A 15,509-nucleotide genomic window follows, 5' to 3' on the forward strand; every position below is an offset into this window, starting at 1 on the left:
CTAGGACTTAAGAGGCGGCAGCTGTGTCCTGTCCCCCTCGTGCGCAGAAACGTCTGCAGAGACTCGGGGTGGGGGCCTTCTCCGCACGCGCGGGGCGTGACTGCCTCCGAGTCTCCGCACCGTCCTTCCTCCGGGCCTCGCGGAAGGCCGGCAGGACTGACGGACCGTCGCCCCGGTCAGGACGGGCTGGCGCGCCTCGCACGTGCTCAGCACAGCACCCTAACCGGGAGGGGTGCTCCTCTCCACACGCCTCCAGAGAGAAAGCTCGGGGTGAAGGGCCGAGCCCGTGACTGATAGACGGAGCCAGGCTCTAGTCTGGGCGTGTCTGGCATCGAGCCCGGGGCCTCCGCCTGGCCCCCACAGCAGCATCAGCCGCTCCCTCGCGGCCTCACTCTGAACAGCTCGGAGAGCTTGTTGCCTTGCGTGGGGACCAGATCTAGCTAACCTTCACCTCCTTCCTTTCCCCAGCAATTCCGTCGGAGGGACGTAGTGGGCCGCCAGAGGATGTAGAGTCTTGGGAGCCTGGCGCAGACCCCCAGGCATCAGGAGCCTCTGGCCACTTCTGAACCGTGACTGTCGATGTCACACCACGGCCCCTCAGAGCCAGCCCCAGCTGCACTGCGACTCCTGCTGGCGGAACGGTGCTCAGCTGGCCCCCTCCTCCTGCCCCCCTACCCCCCCCCCAAGGGTCAGAGCCCACTCGGGACCTCCTCTGAGAACAAGGACCTTCGCCCCCTTGGCTGTGGCTGCTGCCCGGGGGAACTCAGGGATGCATCTGACAGAGGCAGGGGCTTCCCTCCAGGAGCAGGTGGTTGGCAGGACACAGGCTGCGGGGAGGGGCGGACGCTGTGGACAGGGCCTGGCCTGCATCAGGCAGGAGCGATGCAGCCTCCCCGAGGGCAGGCAGGCGGGCAGCAGTCGTGTGCCCAGTGCCCGGCCCCCAGCCAGTGGAGTGCTCATCACAGGTGTCGTGTGGCTGCCATCTGCTGCCCAGGACCCGCGGGAAAGGCCTGCAGACACGGTGACACCAAGGAGCCATGCTGCTCTCTGCGGGAGGCCCAGGCTGCAGCCCTGGGACACGTGGACAGCACCCCTGGAGGTGGGCATCTGGTCACACTCTCCCGTGGGGACTCAGCCCACCTGGAAGGCCAGGTGGGACACGTGAGGGTGGCGGGAAGGACAGGAGACCATCTCCGGGGGGATCGGGTGGAGGACTGACTCCGAGGGGCTGGGGTTGGACATTTGAGGAGGGTTTTGGTGAGTGGACATGGCCTGTGTGGTGCTGGTGTTGAGCTGTCCAGGGGACCAGGGTCTGGGAACCATCAGCGTAAAAGGAAGAGAAAAACAGCCTGTAATTCAGAGCAGAGCCCACTGCGCCCTCTGTGCCTCTCAAGTGTGGGGCTGCTCACCTTGTGGGTCCACAGAACTTCCTTAAAGGGAAGCCATTTGGTCAGACATCTAGGGTGACAGGGGCTTCCCTGGTGGCTCACCAGGGAATCTGCCTGCAATGCAGGAGACCTGGGTCCGATTCCTGGGTCAGGAAGATCCCCTGGAGAAGGGATAGGCTACCCACTCCAGTATTCTTGCCTGGAGACTCCCATGGACACAGGAGCCTGGCGGGCTGCAGCCCATGAGGTGGCACAGGCGGCACAACTGAGTGACCTAACACTTTCGCTTTCTAGGTTGACAGAAATGAGACCTCCTGGAACAGTTCAAACAGGAGAAATTCCTTGGGGCCTGATCAGTAGGTGGAGGTTGTTTACTAGGACGGGAGAGACTTGGGGAGAAGACACACACACACACCGAGATGCTGTTCAGGGGCCGGGGTTAATAAAATGAAAGAAACTCTGAGTCTCCTTGAACAGTCAGGGGACAGCGAGTGAGAAGCTGCATCAGGGAGAGAAAGCAGCCCATGGAGCAAGCGCACGGGCGTCAGAATCCCCATCAGCCCACGAGGAAGCCCTGAGACAGGAGGGGCTGGTCTGCTCAGGAAGCGACGCTGACGCCCAAAGGCAGGGGTCTCTCTGGGCCTGCCCGCCCGCCTGGTCCTGTGACGGTTGCAGGCAGAGCCGGTCAGAGAGACACAGCCAAGAGGCCTCTGGTGGCTACCGCGTCCCAGCGCCCCTTAGACAGGTAAGCAGGGCCGCGCTGAGGCTGCCCTCGATCCGTGGAAGGGCTGGGGGCCTGGCTGTGAGCAGACAAGCAGCAAAGCGACCCGACCCTTCTGTGGCCCCGGCCCCAGCTCAGACCTGGACCTCGCTGTGAAGGACGGTGGGTCCCCCAGCCCTCGGCCGTGGCGGGAAGGACGAGTAGAAGCAGGCAGAATGAACTCTTTCCATGACCCTGAAGCCGGTAGCGCGCTGAGAGCCACAGGGGGTCACGCAGCCTGCGGAGCAGAGGGGTGGCGGCAGGGAAGCCCGCACAGGGGCCTACGTAATCAGACACGCCCCTGACTGCGACGCCGCTCTGGGACAGATCGTCACAGCTCGGGTCTCTGGTCAGCACCCCAGGGCAGGCACCCTGCCACGCGCCTGGGCCGAGCCCACAGCAGCACTCTGCTTCTGTCTCCACAGCCTCGTGAGGGCTCTGCCAAGTCTCCAGGGGTCAGCAGAGCCTGGAACCCACGGCCCCCTCGTCCACGCGGCACTGTCAATGGTGTGACACGGGCAGCAAACACGGCGGCCGACACGGCCTGATGGAGCGTGGACGGCCACAGGCTACAGTGTAAACCGAGCACCTAGCAGGTCCGGACGCCCTCCCCGGGGACAGGCAGGCAAGCAACTCACCTGCCACCCGGGCAGAGGAGACACCCAGGGGGCCTCTGCGTCCTGGAAGCAGCGTCTACAGGACTGGCCCCGGCTATGGGGCCACTAACCGGTTCACCTGCCAAGTGGCCGGTTTCGCATGAGACCCAGAGTAAGACCTGCAGGTGGACATGAAGATGGCTCTCACCCTGTGGTCTGGGTGCTGCCAGGCCTGGTGGACACGCATCCGTGTGGACATGGGAGCCAGGTGGAATCACACACAGGCCCACAGCACAGACTGAGGCTCCGGGGCAAAGCCTCGCAGTTCCTGTCCTTGTGAGAGCCAGCTCCCTGCTGCTCTCGGACCCCACACAGGCCAGGACCCGACCCCCAGGACGCAGGGGCCCTGCATAGACCAGGACTCCACCTCTGCCCGGGGCTCCAAGTTTCCTCCTGGTGGAGCCAGTCGAGGCGACTCTGAGCCTTCGGCCATCAGGTGGCCCCCCTCGAGAACCCCCTTCTCCAGCTGCCGACACCCCCACCGCGCAACAGCTGGCTCCGCTCGCTCCGAGGCGGGGGTCACAGAGCCAGAGGCTCACTCCTCCTCGTGTGTGCCTACTGTAATGGCTGCCCAAAGCGTGAAGAGTTCTGTGATTTCTGCAGAGTCCACAGACATCACCTGCAGGGCAGAGCTGCAGTGCCCAGCCGCAGGGCGGCCCCAGGACAGCGGGGGTGGGGACCGCTGCAGGTCAAGCACCAGGAAGGACCACATGGTGAGGGGACACCCACGGGAAGCGCGGGTGTCAGTGAGGTCAGCAGTCAGGGGCCAAGGGAAACGAGCCTGGGGGCCGACACGAGGGGGTTGGAGGGGTGCAGGGTCATGAGGAAGAGGTTAAGGGCCCGCCCCTGGCATCAGGTGACGCAGGGACCCCCCAGCCCGTCACGTCAGCCACTGGTGCTCAGCAAGGAGGGTGGCACCCACTCAGCACACGCTCCAGTCCCTGGAGGATGCAGCAGGGATGGTGGTGCTCACAGCTATGTCCCTGCTGAGAGGTCCACAGTCCCAGCGGCAGGTGCGGGGGCAACCTCCGGCCTGCTGGAGCCATGGCCAGGGGCGGTGCACTGGCTGCCTGCTGGCCTGGAGGCTTCTGTTCTCAAGAAAACGCTGCCACAGATGGGCCCTCTCGGCAGCCTTGCCAGGGAAGCAAAGGACAAAGGGCTATGACTGGGGGCCTGCTCCCCACGCCCCTGGGGACAGCTGCAGCCCAGGCGGGGGCCTTGGGAAAACTCTCAGCATTCCCATCTCCAGGGGTAAAAGGCAATGGACAACTAGTTCCCAGAACTAGGAGGTTTCTAGCGGGAAAGCTCTTTGAGGAGTGAGGTTTGGGTCGACCTACCAGGTGAGGACCGGCGACCAGAGGCCAGTGGCTGAGGGAGGAGGCGGCGACAAGACAGGAAGGCTCCCCAGCCCAGCGGCCAGCCCGGCCTCGGGTCCCGCGGTCACCACGCAGCCCCAGCTGCTGCTTCCCTGCCCCCCAACCCATTCCAGCACCAACACCAGCAGGGTTACGAGTGGTTATTCTCCAAATCACAATTGTAACTTGAGTCCAGCCTAGGAGTGGGGGCAATGGTGTGGGGGGCTTGAGTCACAGCAGACAGAAGCAGGAGGCGTCCCCGTCTTTACCCACAAGTTCAGTTACAAAGGGGTGGCCGCTGTTGAACTGGAGAAGTGACAGCTGGACCAGGAAAGTCTGTGGTCACACTGCCCCACCGCCCCACGGCGGCCTCCCTGTCGATCTCCGAGGGCAGAGAAGCTGGAGCACATGGCAGGACACCCTTCCTGGGAGGCCGACCCGCCAGCAAGGCCAGGAGGAGGCTGTGTGGCCAGCGGGGGAGTGGCACAGCCGAGTGCACCCAGACTCAGGTTCAGGGCAGCCCTGCAGGGGCTCCTGGAGAACCACGGGCCTTGCTGCTGCCACCGGAGCGGATGAGGAGCCTCCCGCGGTGGCTGCCAGGGCCTCCCACGAGCCTGACTTGGGGGTGTCCACGGCCCATCTCACTCTGTCCTCCCAGGGGCTGCACTAACCTACCAGACCTGGACCCCCGGGGACACACTGACCGGCAGGCTTGCCCAGGGCCTTCCCACCCAGTGAGATCTGCATCCCATCCACCTCACCCTCTGCTCCAAGGACGGGGGCGACTGGCCCAATGCCTCCCGCCATGCTCCAGTGGCTGGTCCAGGGGAGGACGTCCGCCCAGCCTGGCCCGTGAATGCAGGGCAGGGTGCTGGTCACAGCCATCATTTCAAGATTTGCAATATGGCCAGTAAAATGTAGCCAGCCATGCCTGGGTGACAGCTGAGTGAGAAGAGTCTCTCCTCTGGACAGGACACATTGGGAGACGAGGCCCCAAACTGCTGCGGCCACTGCTTCCCAGGGATCCACCTGAGGCTCACACCAGCAGCCGGAAAGCGACTGGAGAACTGAAGGGCAGGAGGCTTGGGGCCCTGATGGATCAGAGTCCCGAACCCACCTGCCCTCAGATGCTATGCCCTTGGACACCCACCTGGCCCTTGGGTCCTCAATTCACAGGCTATGAAGTCCACATGGTCGGTTGGGTTTCTGACAGAGCCCGAGGCATCCTGACTTATCAGATGACTTTACTCATGGATTTCTTGGCTAAATGTGTCAACATCTGTTTCTTCTCAGTAAAAGTCCAAATCTTCAACAAGGCTGCGTGTGTGAGATGGACAGCTTCATCCCACTTGTTCTTGTCTTGGCTGGTGTAAGCTGCCAGGTTCTCTGTGTACTGCAAGACACACTTTAAGAACCTGTTTAAAAGAAAGTAATTTATCTATCCCACTGAAGACTGCAACACGGATTTACGTGTATTCCCTTCATTTTGGAATCACAATTGAAGTACTCTAGCTAATTTTCGCCTGAAGATTCAAGAAAAGGAAATACATTCAAAATGGAAATGAGAGAATGCCAACTGAATGAAGGCAAGAATGTCAGCGTTACAGGGTGGATGTCCACGCGCCACACAGCTCACCCGCTCCCAGATCCATGCAGGACGCTCTGCTGATGGGACCTTAGGGGCCGCCTGGACCACAAGACACTGGACCCTTGGGGGCTGCGCCTCCTGTTTCCACCCCACTAGCCTCACCCCCATGAAGGGGCCACCCGCCCCCGCCCCCCCACAGTAGACACGTGCCACTGGGAGCAGCCATCGCTGCCGAAAGGCTTCTGCTGGAAGATGACTCACCAGGAAGCCCACGAACGCCCTCTGACAGGTGGGAAGAAGGGCCATGCCCACGTTTCCCAAGTTCTCCTTAGTTTCTCAAGTAGCCCCAAATTTTCTCCAACTAAGGATTTTTGAAATTTTCATACTTAGGGAGAAGTTAACACAGCAAAAACCCACAGCCCCTGTCTAGACCATGGCTTTCAGATGAGGTGACTGTGCCCCCAAAGGAACTGGGGGCGTCTGAGCCCTGTGTGGCTGTCACAGCTGGCGGCTGCCGGCGTCCAGTGGGCGGGGGGCACTGCCCTACGGTGCGTGCATGGCCCTGCAGCAGACGGTCTGCGGATTAGAGCTGGACCAGGCTCTGGGCGTCCACGCAGCTGAGGGTGCTGCAGCTTCACCAGCCTCCTCCCACTATCACTGTCAGGAGGGATTCCAAAATCATTCACATGTAGATCACTCAGCTTTCTGAACTGTGTCAGCTCTAAAGGCTCACTGACTTGCACTGAAACCCACAGAGAAGAGCAGTTTAGGGCCAGACAGGAGGGAACACGACTCAAAATCACTGACACACAGCTTCATCTCCTGCAGTGTGCACACTGACCCAGATACCACTGGTATTCTGAAGTGTTACACACTCACCTCATGTACTGCCGGTATTCTGGAGTGTTACACACTGACTCAGGTACTGCCGGTATTCTGAAGTGTTACACACTGACTCAGGTACTGCTGGTATTCTGAAGTGTTACACACTGACTCAGGTACTGCTGGTATTCTGAAGTGTTACACACTGACTCGGGTACTGAGGGTGTTCTGAAGTGTGCACACTGAATCAGATATCGCTGGTGTTCTGAACTGTTACACACTGACCTCAGGTACTGCTGGTATTCGGAAGCATTCTTCCCAAGAACCATGTGAATGTTGATCAATTCTAGCGCAATCAGCAATAAAATCAGGTAAAGCATCGAAGACAGAAGCTTCATACTAAAAACATAAAATCAGTTAAAACTTAGTAAGTATTTATCACCTTTATAAGGTGCCTTCGTGAGGATGCAGAGCACTCTAGATACACAGTGCCAGCACTGCCGGGTAAATCTGCTGTTACCTTTAAAATCCAAAAATTTGCTGGGTCTGTAGAACCCATATTCTAAAGTTACAGGTGGTATTTACAGTGATACCCATTGCAATTTTTCTCTTAAATAAGCATTCTCTGAAGTGGGAGCAGAAGCCCATCAGGTGAGAACCGCCCAGCAGAGCTCCGCCCACCATAGCTCCGCCCAGCAGAGCAAGCAGCACGCACCTGCGCACCAGACGCAGGTAGTTCCGCCTCTGCCGTGAGCGCAGGCTTCGGTCCTCCCACTGCCGGCGCCTCAGCTCCACGCACGCGGCTACCTGGTCACAAACGCGGTGACAGTGGCTGCTGACCCTCCGGAGCACAGCCAGCACTTCCAGGACAGCTCGGGGGCAGAAAAGGGTCCGCACCGGGATGCTGCAGAGTGCATGGAGCAGCCGGGGCCACCTGCGGGGCGGAGAGCAGGTCCTGAGGGCCTGTCCGCCCTGGGCCGGTGGCCTGCACCACTGCCGCGGCCTCGTCACAGGCGTCAGACTTGGCAGATCCTGTGTGAGAACGTCTGTCGCCACATGCACTGTTAGGGCTTATCTAACAGCTCCTCCGCGAAGTCTGCAACCCAACACACCTCCCCCAGGCCCAAGCACCCAGGACGCCCCGGACTCACTCCTCAGGAGGAAGGGGCCCAGAGAGGTGGGCAGCGCGGTGTGTCTCAGGCACATGGCAACACAGCTCAGCCATGATTTCTCTGATTAAAGAGCTGCAGGCATCTGTTTCAGAATCACCTTCTGATCTGAAGACAGGAAACATTTAAAGACATGTGACAAGGAGCAGTTGCCCAATTAGGACCAGTGCAAACTGATGTTTATTTCAGTGGTTCACTGGGCAAAGCACTTCATCTGTAACTTGCTTTCCCCAAAATAAAATGAAAAAGCCACATTGGAGGCCAAGGTAAAGGTAAATGACAGAGGCACCACCGACTGACTGTTCTGCCAGACACCACCCACCTCCCCAGGAGGCATTCCTTCACGCTTGGGCCCTCAGTCTCTGCAAACACTGAGCCCCCAGTCTCGGCCCCCCAGCACCAAGCCCTAGGAACCCCTCCTTGGGCCCTGTCTCCTGACAGTCTTGCCAGGGAAGACACCGGAGCTGAGGTTGACGGAGCCCTGCGAAGCTCGTGTGAGGACTCACCGCGCGGCCTCCCTTCCGGCTTCTTCGGGCAAAGGCCGCAGAGGCCAAGCCCCAAGGCGCCCCCCGCAGCTCAGCACCTGGCGCGACACGCGTGTGAGACGCTAGAGGCTACATCTGGACCCTGGCGGGCGTCTGCCACTCAGGCGACACAGGCGAAGGGAGGCAGGCGAAAGCATGAGCTCCCCAGGGAGTGCCGACAGCCCCTCCCCCCAGCGCTCCTGGGGGCCATCCACTCCGGCTGGGCTTCTCTCTTACACCTCTGCAAATCTCCCCAAGCCAGCCTGCGCTGACTCTACAACTTCCTTTCAGAATTTCTACTAGCAACTATTGTGACAATTACATTCTTGGACACGACCCCACCTTGCTCCCTGGTATCGCCTGCCATATGTAAAATAAAGTTTCTGAGCCACTCTCCAATCACAATATCCATGGAGAAATGTTGACAAGCTTATTGCTTGTTTAAGCTACAGGCTAACAAAAGCTGGTCTGATGAAGCTAACATCCCTCACCACTGCCAAGCAATGCCTGTGACAGGTCCTGGGTTAATGGCATGCGGTCACCCACAGAGTACTAAAAACACCAAGGACGCAAACCCACCATCACCTCAACTGCTGGACCCCAGAAAGATGCAGTGGCCAGGCCACGGCCACACATCTGGGAGGCACACAAGCCACAGAGCCAGGTCTGGGGACCCAAAGCTGGGCTGGAGGAGGTGGCCTGCACCCTTCAAATTTCTACAACTGTGGACCTGCACACCTCTCCCCACTTACCTGTTTTTTAAGCTGAGAAGCTGGGTGGCAGCGAGAAACGTAGGCAACTGCAAGGTTAATCAATGACCTCACCGCTGCTTTTTCCTGGTTTAGAGAAAACAGACCATTGTTATTACAACTTCGGTCAGGCTTCTGTTTCTCTGCTATTGCATCTGAGGTCACATAAGAGTCCTGACTTCTCGTTAACTCCCTACACATAACTGTCTCAGCTAAAAGAAGGAAAACTCTTCATTAAAATAGCTTTGATATAGTAGTCAAGCCATAACCAACAAAATTATCTTAAATAAGGCTGATTAATAGTGATCAATTACAAATGCCACTCTGTCCACAACGCAGCAAAACCAGAAATAAATGAGAAAGAGTTCAAACAATTGGAAAATTTAAGAGATTCTCCTAAAAAACTAGGACACAATAAGAGTTTAAACATTAAAAATGAATATAACTAGAAGCGGAATACATACTATAAACACTCAACTGCCAGACATATAAGTATTTCTAAAAGAGTAAAAAATTACATTATTTACAGCTGACACACCTGTATAACTGGCAAACCCAAGTCTGTGGACTATTACAAAATGTGGTCAACTGGAGAAGGGAATGGCAAACAACTCCAGTTTTCTTGCCTTGAGAACCCCATGAACAGGATGAAAAGCAAAAAATACGACACTGGAAGATGAACCCATAGGTCAGTAGGTGTCCAATTTGCTACTGAGGAAGAACAGATAAACAGCTTCAGAAAGAATGAAGAGGCTGAGCCAAAGCAGAAAAGATGCCCAATTGTGTATGTGTCTGGTGGTGAAAGTAAAGTCCGATGCTGTAAAGAACAGTGCATAGGAACCTGGAATGTTAGGTTCATGAGTCAAGGTAAATTGGAAGTGGTCAAGTAGGAGATGGCAAGAGTGAACATTGACATTTTAGGAATTAGTGAACTAAAATGGACAGAAATGGGTGAATTTAATTCAGATGACCATTATACCTACTACTGTGGGCGAATCCCTTAGGAGAAATAGAGTAGTCCTCACAGTCAATAAATGCGTCTGAAATGCAGTACTTGGTGCAATCTCAAAAATGACACAATGATCTCAGTTTGATTCTAAAGCAAACTATTCAACATCACAGTAATCAAAATCTCTGCCCCAACCACTAGTGCTGAAGAAGCTGAAGTTGAATGGCTCTATGAAGATCTAGGAAACCTTCTAGAACTAACACCAAAAAAAGATGTCCTTTTCATCCTAAGGGACTGGAATGCAAAAGAAAGAAGTGAAGAGATACCTGGAGTAATAAGTTTGGCCTTGGGAGTACAGAATGAAGCAGGGCAAAGGCTAACAGAGTTTTGCCAAGAGAATACACTGGTCAGAGCAAACACCCTCTTCCAACAACACAGAGCTGACTCTACACGTGGACATCACCAGGTGGTCAATACCGAAATAAGATTGATTATATCCTTGCAGCCAAAGATAGAGAAGCTCTATACAGTCAGCAAAGATAAGACTGGGAACTGACAGTGGCTCAGAGTATAATCTCCTTATTGCCAAATTCAGACTTATATTGAAGACAGTAGGAAATGCCACTGCTGCTGCTGCTGCTGAGTCGCTTCAGTCGTGTCCGATTCTGTGCGACCCCATCGACGGCAGCCCACCAGGCTCCCCCGTCCCTGGGATTCTCCAGGCAACAACACTGGAGTGGGTTGCCATTTCCTTCTCCAATGCATGAAAGTGAAAAGTTAAAGTGAAGTCGCTCAGTTGTGTCCGACTCTCAGCAACCCCATGGACTGCAGCCCACCAGGCTCCTCCTTCCATGGGATTCTCCAGGCGAGAGTGCTGGAGTGGGGTGCCATTGCCTTCTCCGAGTAAAAGCCACTAGGCCATTCACAACTGACCTAATCAAATCCCTTATTATTATACAGTGGAGGTGACGAACAGATTCAAGGGATTAGATCTGGTAGACATAGAGTGCCTGAACAACTATGGAAGGAAGTTCATAACACCATACAAGAAGTAGTGATCAAAACCATCCCCAAGAAAAAGAAATGCAATAAGGCAAACTGGTTGTCTGAGGAGGCTTTACAAATAGCTGAGAAAAGAAAAGAAGTGAAAGACAAAGGAGAAAAGGTAATATATACCCATCTGAATGCAGAGTTCCAAAGAACAGCAAGGAGAGATAAGAAAGCCTTAAGTGACCAATGTTGACTTTATTCTCTTGGGCTCTCATCATCACTGCAGATGATGACTGCAGCCATGAAACTGAAAGACGCTTACTCCATGGAAGGAAAGTTATGACCAACCTAGACAGCATATTAAAAAGCAGAGACATTACTTTGTCCACAAAGGTCCATCTAGTCAAGGCTATGGTTTTTCCAGTAGTCATGTATGGATGTGAGAGTTGGAATATAAAGAAAGCTGAGCATCGAAGAATTTATGCTTTTGAACTGCAGTGTTGGAGAAGACTCTTGAGAGTCCCTTGGACTGCAAGGAGATCCAACCAGTCCATCCTAAAGGAGATCAGTCCTGGGTGTTCCTTGGAAGGACTGACACTGAAGCTGAAATTCCAATATTTTGGCCACCTGATGCGAAAAGCTGACACATTTGAAAAGACCCTGATGCTGGGAAAAATTGAGGGCAGGAAGAGAAGGGGACGACAGAGGAGATGGTTGGATGGCATCACCAACTCAATGGACATGGGTTTGGGTGGACTCCGGGAACTGGTGATGGACAGGGAGGCCTGGCGTGCTGCGATTCATGGGGTCACAAAGAGTCGGACATGACTGAGCGACTAAACTGAACTGAACTGAACAATGCAAAGAAACAGAGGAAAACAATAGAGATCTCTTCAAGAAAATCAGAGATACCAAGGGAACATTTCATGCAAAGATGGGCACAATAAAGGACAGAAATGCTCTGGTCCTAAAAGAAGCAGAAGATATTAAGAAGAGGTAGCAAGAATACACAGAAGAACTATACAAGAAAAGGGCTTAATGACCCAGATAACCACGATGGTGTGACCACTCATCTAGAGCCAGACATTCTGGGGTGTAAAGTCAAGTGGGCCTTAGGAAGCATTACTACAAATAAAGTTAGTCGAGGTGATGGAATCCCAGCTGAGCTATTTCAAATTCTAAAAGATGATGTTGTTAAAATGCTGCACTGAATATGCCAGCAAATTTGGAAAACTCAGCAGTGGCCACAGGACTAAAAAAGGTCAGTCTTCATTCCAATCCCAAAGAAGGGCAATGCCAAAGAATGTTCAAATTACTGCACAATGGCATTCATTTCATATGCCAGCAAGGTAATGCCCAAAGTCATTCAAGCTAGCCTCTAATAGCATGTGAACTGAGAACTTCTAGATGTTCAAGCTGGATTTAGAAAAGGCAGAGGAACCAGAGATCAAATTGCCAACATCCTTTGGATCATAGAAAAAGCAAGAGAATTCCATCTACTTCTGCTTCACTGACTACACTAAAACCTTCAACTGTGTGGATCACAACAAACTGTGGAAAATTCTTCAAGAGATGGGAATACCAGACCACCTACCTGCCTCCTGAGAAATCTGTATGCAGGTCAAGAAGCAACAGTTAGAATCAGACACAGGACAATGGACTGGTTCAAAATTAGGAAAGGGGCAAGTCAAGGCTGTATACTGTCACCCTGGTTATTTAACTCCTGTGCAGAGCACATCATGTGAAATGCCAGGCTGGAGGAAGCACAAAGTGGAGAGAAATAGCAGCAACCTCAGATATGCAGGTGACACCACGCTAATGAAATAAAGTGAAGAGGAACTAAAGAGCCTCTTGATGAAAGTGAAAGAAGAAAGTGAAAAAGCTGGCTTAACACTCAACATTTGAAAAACTAAGATCATGGCATCCGGTCCCACCACTTCATGGCAAATAGATGGGAAAACAGTGGCTGACTTTATTTTTTGGGGCTCCAAAATCACTGCAGATGGTGACTGCAGCCATGAAATTAAAAGACACTTACTCCTCAGAAGAAAAACTGTGACCAACCTAGACAGCATATTAAAAAGCACACGTATCACTTTGCTGACAAAGGTCCATCTGTGGTTTTTCCAAAGCTATGGTTTTTCAAGTAATCATGTACAGATGTGAGAGGTGGATCATAAAGAAGGCTGGTGCCAAAGAACTGATGCTTTCGAACTGTGCTGGAGAAGACTCTTGAGAGTCCCTTGGACTGCCAGGATATCAAACCAATCAATCCTAAAGGAAATCAGTCCTGAATATTCATTGGAAGGACTGATGCTGAAGCTGAAGCTCCAATCCTTTGGCCACCTCATAGAAAGAGCCAACTCAGTGGAAAAGACCCTACGCTGGGTAAGACGGAGGGTAGGAGGAGAAGGGGGTGACAGAGGATGAGATGGTTCAAAGGTATCGCTGAATCAATGGATATGAGTTTGAGCAAACTCCAGGAGGTGGTGAAGAGCAGGGAAGCCTGGCGTGCTGTAGTCCATGGGGTTGCAGAGTCGGACAAGAACTGCCACTGAAGAACAGCAAAGCCAGTGAGCTGAGAGCCAACAAATTTAATACATGGAAGTCAAAAGCTTCCCTATGTATAAGCAGTAACTACCTAGAACTCTCAACAGCACAAAACCACTCAAATGGCTAGTTGTTACTTGGAGAAGAAATGCAGTTAACTTCCGTTTACTCTGATACCTACAGATCAGACAGCCGTGAGGCTCACGGGGCGGTTGGTACCTGGTAGGGTCACTGGGACTCACGCCTGAAGCCAGCAATGAGCCAGTGGCCAGCACAGCACACATGGCTTCCCCCTTGACGGGAGCCGTGGGAGGGCCTCTGAGCCCTGGGGACGCATGGGGCTCAGTGCGGGGGCGGCAGGGGAGGGGGATGCAGACCTGGGGCTCCGTCTTGAGGAGAACACGGAACCTGGAGAGTGGAGTGGGAGACTGGCCTTGGCGCCGGAGCAGCCACTTAGGTCAATTATCCCCACATTAGTCCATGAGAAGCCCACCCCTATGGGCTCTGTGTTCAACCGCACAGGTTCACTGGAATAATAACAGTCAGAGAAGAGGCAGGGTATTCTGAAGAAGAAGAGAAACAGGACCATAATGTCAGACATGAATGTGAGTGCTAATGTCAGCACCAACTAATGTGCTATGAGACTCAGTACAGACAGGGAAAGGGAGTCCAGGTCTGGAGTTCAGGGCACCCTGCATAGAGATGTTTATTCTCTAAATGGGATTGGCCAATTTGCAAGCAATTTGTTAAAAAAAAAAAAAAAAGCTAGATTCCCAGGTGAAATAAATTCCTGCTGGATCAAAAGATGTAAATGGAAAGAAAGCTATGCAACTGTAATTGAAAGCATATGAACACTTCTATAATTTTGGAAAACAAAAACCTTAAAAGGGTCTTTTAAAAAGAACTCCAAAAAAAAAAAAAAAGAACTCCAAATGCATAAGCCGGAGAGGAAAAACCTAAAGACAGGTAACAGCAACACAGACAGAGAGACTCTCATACTGAAAGAAGGACAAATATCATATGATATTGCTCCTATGTGGAATACAAAAAAGTGGTACAAATAACCTATTTACAAAACAGAAAGAGAGTCACAGCAGTAGAAAACAATGGCTATTTGTTTTCTTGGCTTATCCCCCTCATGGCTATCAGGGGATAAGAGAGAGTGGAGGATGAACTGGGGATTGGACTGACACAGACACTACTGTACATAAAACCGGTGACTAGTAAGGACCTACTGCACACACAGGGAACTCCGCTCAGTCGTCTGTAGTGGCCTGTACGGGACAGGAACCTCAAACAGTGGGAATGTGTGTGTGTGTAACTGTACATCTGAAACTAACACACTATAAATCAACTGGACGCCATTAAAAAGGTTTAAGTAAATAAATATAGATTTAGAGTAAAAAAAAATAGGATGAATTATTTTAGGTGAGACCAAGTAATATTAACTTATGTTATAGAGAATACATGTCCACAAGTAATCTGTTCAGACGGAAGCACACCGTAACTCAAATAAATTAAAAGATAATTAAAATATAATTAATAACATTTGAAAATAACTCCATTCCTTCTCAACTGAAATAAGTGAATCTAATGAAACATCTTATTCCCTACACGTTACCTTGAACACTGATAACAGATCTTCATCAATAAATCTGAGTAAAAGGACAAAGGAAAACGCAAGCAACTGAGTGGCTGCTGCTTTCGGAAATTCAGGTAAACTGACTTCCCCATGGCTTAACCGATCTCTTAGACGGGGACCCTCCTGATGGTTTAGGAAATCCCAGAGAAATTCCTACCAAAAAAAAGGACACAAAAAATGTGTGGTTAGTATTCTCAGCAGAAAGAAGGAAGCCTGAAGGCCCAGAAAGGGCAAGCCGAAGCAGCAATGTTCATTACAGAAAAGTGAGCCTGGAAGTCAGTCACAGTCACAGAGCAGACGAGCACCAAGTCACCCGGGATCCCTCGGCTTCTCACTACACCCACCGCCGCCGCTGCGTTCTCCTGCA

At 52.9% G+C, this 15,509-nt stretch overlaps 1 protein-coding gene across 5 annotated transcripts in view; it reads right to left on the reverse strand.

Moving 5' to 3' along the window:
- Positions 1-4,305: 4,305 nt before the first annotated feature.
- ERMARD (ER membrane associated RNA degradation) overlaps positions 4,306-15,509 on the reverse strand; it is a 31,556-nt gene continuing 20,352 nt past the window's right edge. For 4 of the 5 annotated variants that reach the window (XM_020880598.2, XM_020880599.2, XM_020880597.2 and 1 more), the window contains 7 exons: positions 15,122-15,295; positions 9,015-9,098; positions 8,245-8,321; positions 7,721-7,846; positions 7,285-7,503; positions 6,855-6,968; positions 4,306-5,574 (listed from right to left, as the gene is read on the reverse strand). In XM_020880598.2, coding sequence (XP_020736257.2) covers positions 5,394-5,574; positions 6,855-6,968; positions 7,285-7,503; positions 7,721-7,846; positions 8,245-8,321; positions 9,015-9,098; positions 15,122-15,295 — 975 coding nt within the window. In that variant the 3' untranslated portion in view covers positions 4,306-5,393. The remainder of the gene's footprint in view (positions 5,575-6,854; positions 6,969-7,284; positions 7,504-7,720; positions 7,847-8,244; positions 8,322-9,014; positions 9,099-15,121; positions 15,296-15,509) is intronic. The other variant, XM_020880601.2, reaches the window with a different exon arrangement.

This window comes from Odocoileus virginianus, chromosome 34 (assembly GCF_023699985.2).
Source record: "Odocoileus virginianus isolate 20LAN1187 ecotype Illinois chromosome 34, Ovbor_1.2, whole genome shotgun sequence".
Classification (NCBI taxonomy): domain Eukaryota; kingdom Metazoa; phylum Chordata; class Mammalia; order Artiodactyla; family Cervidae; genus Odocoileus; species Odocoileus virginianus.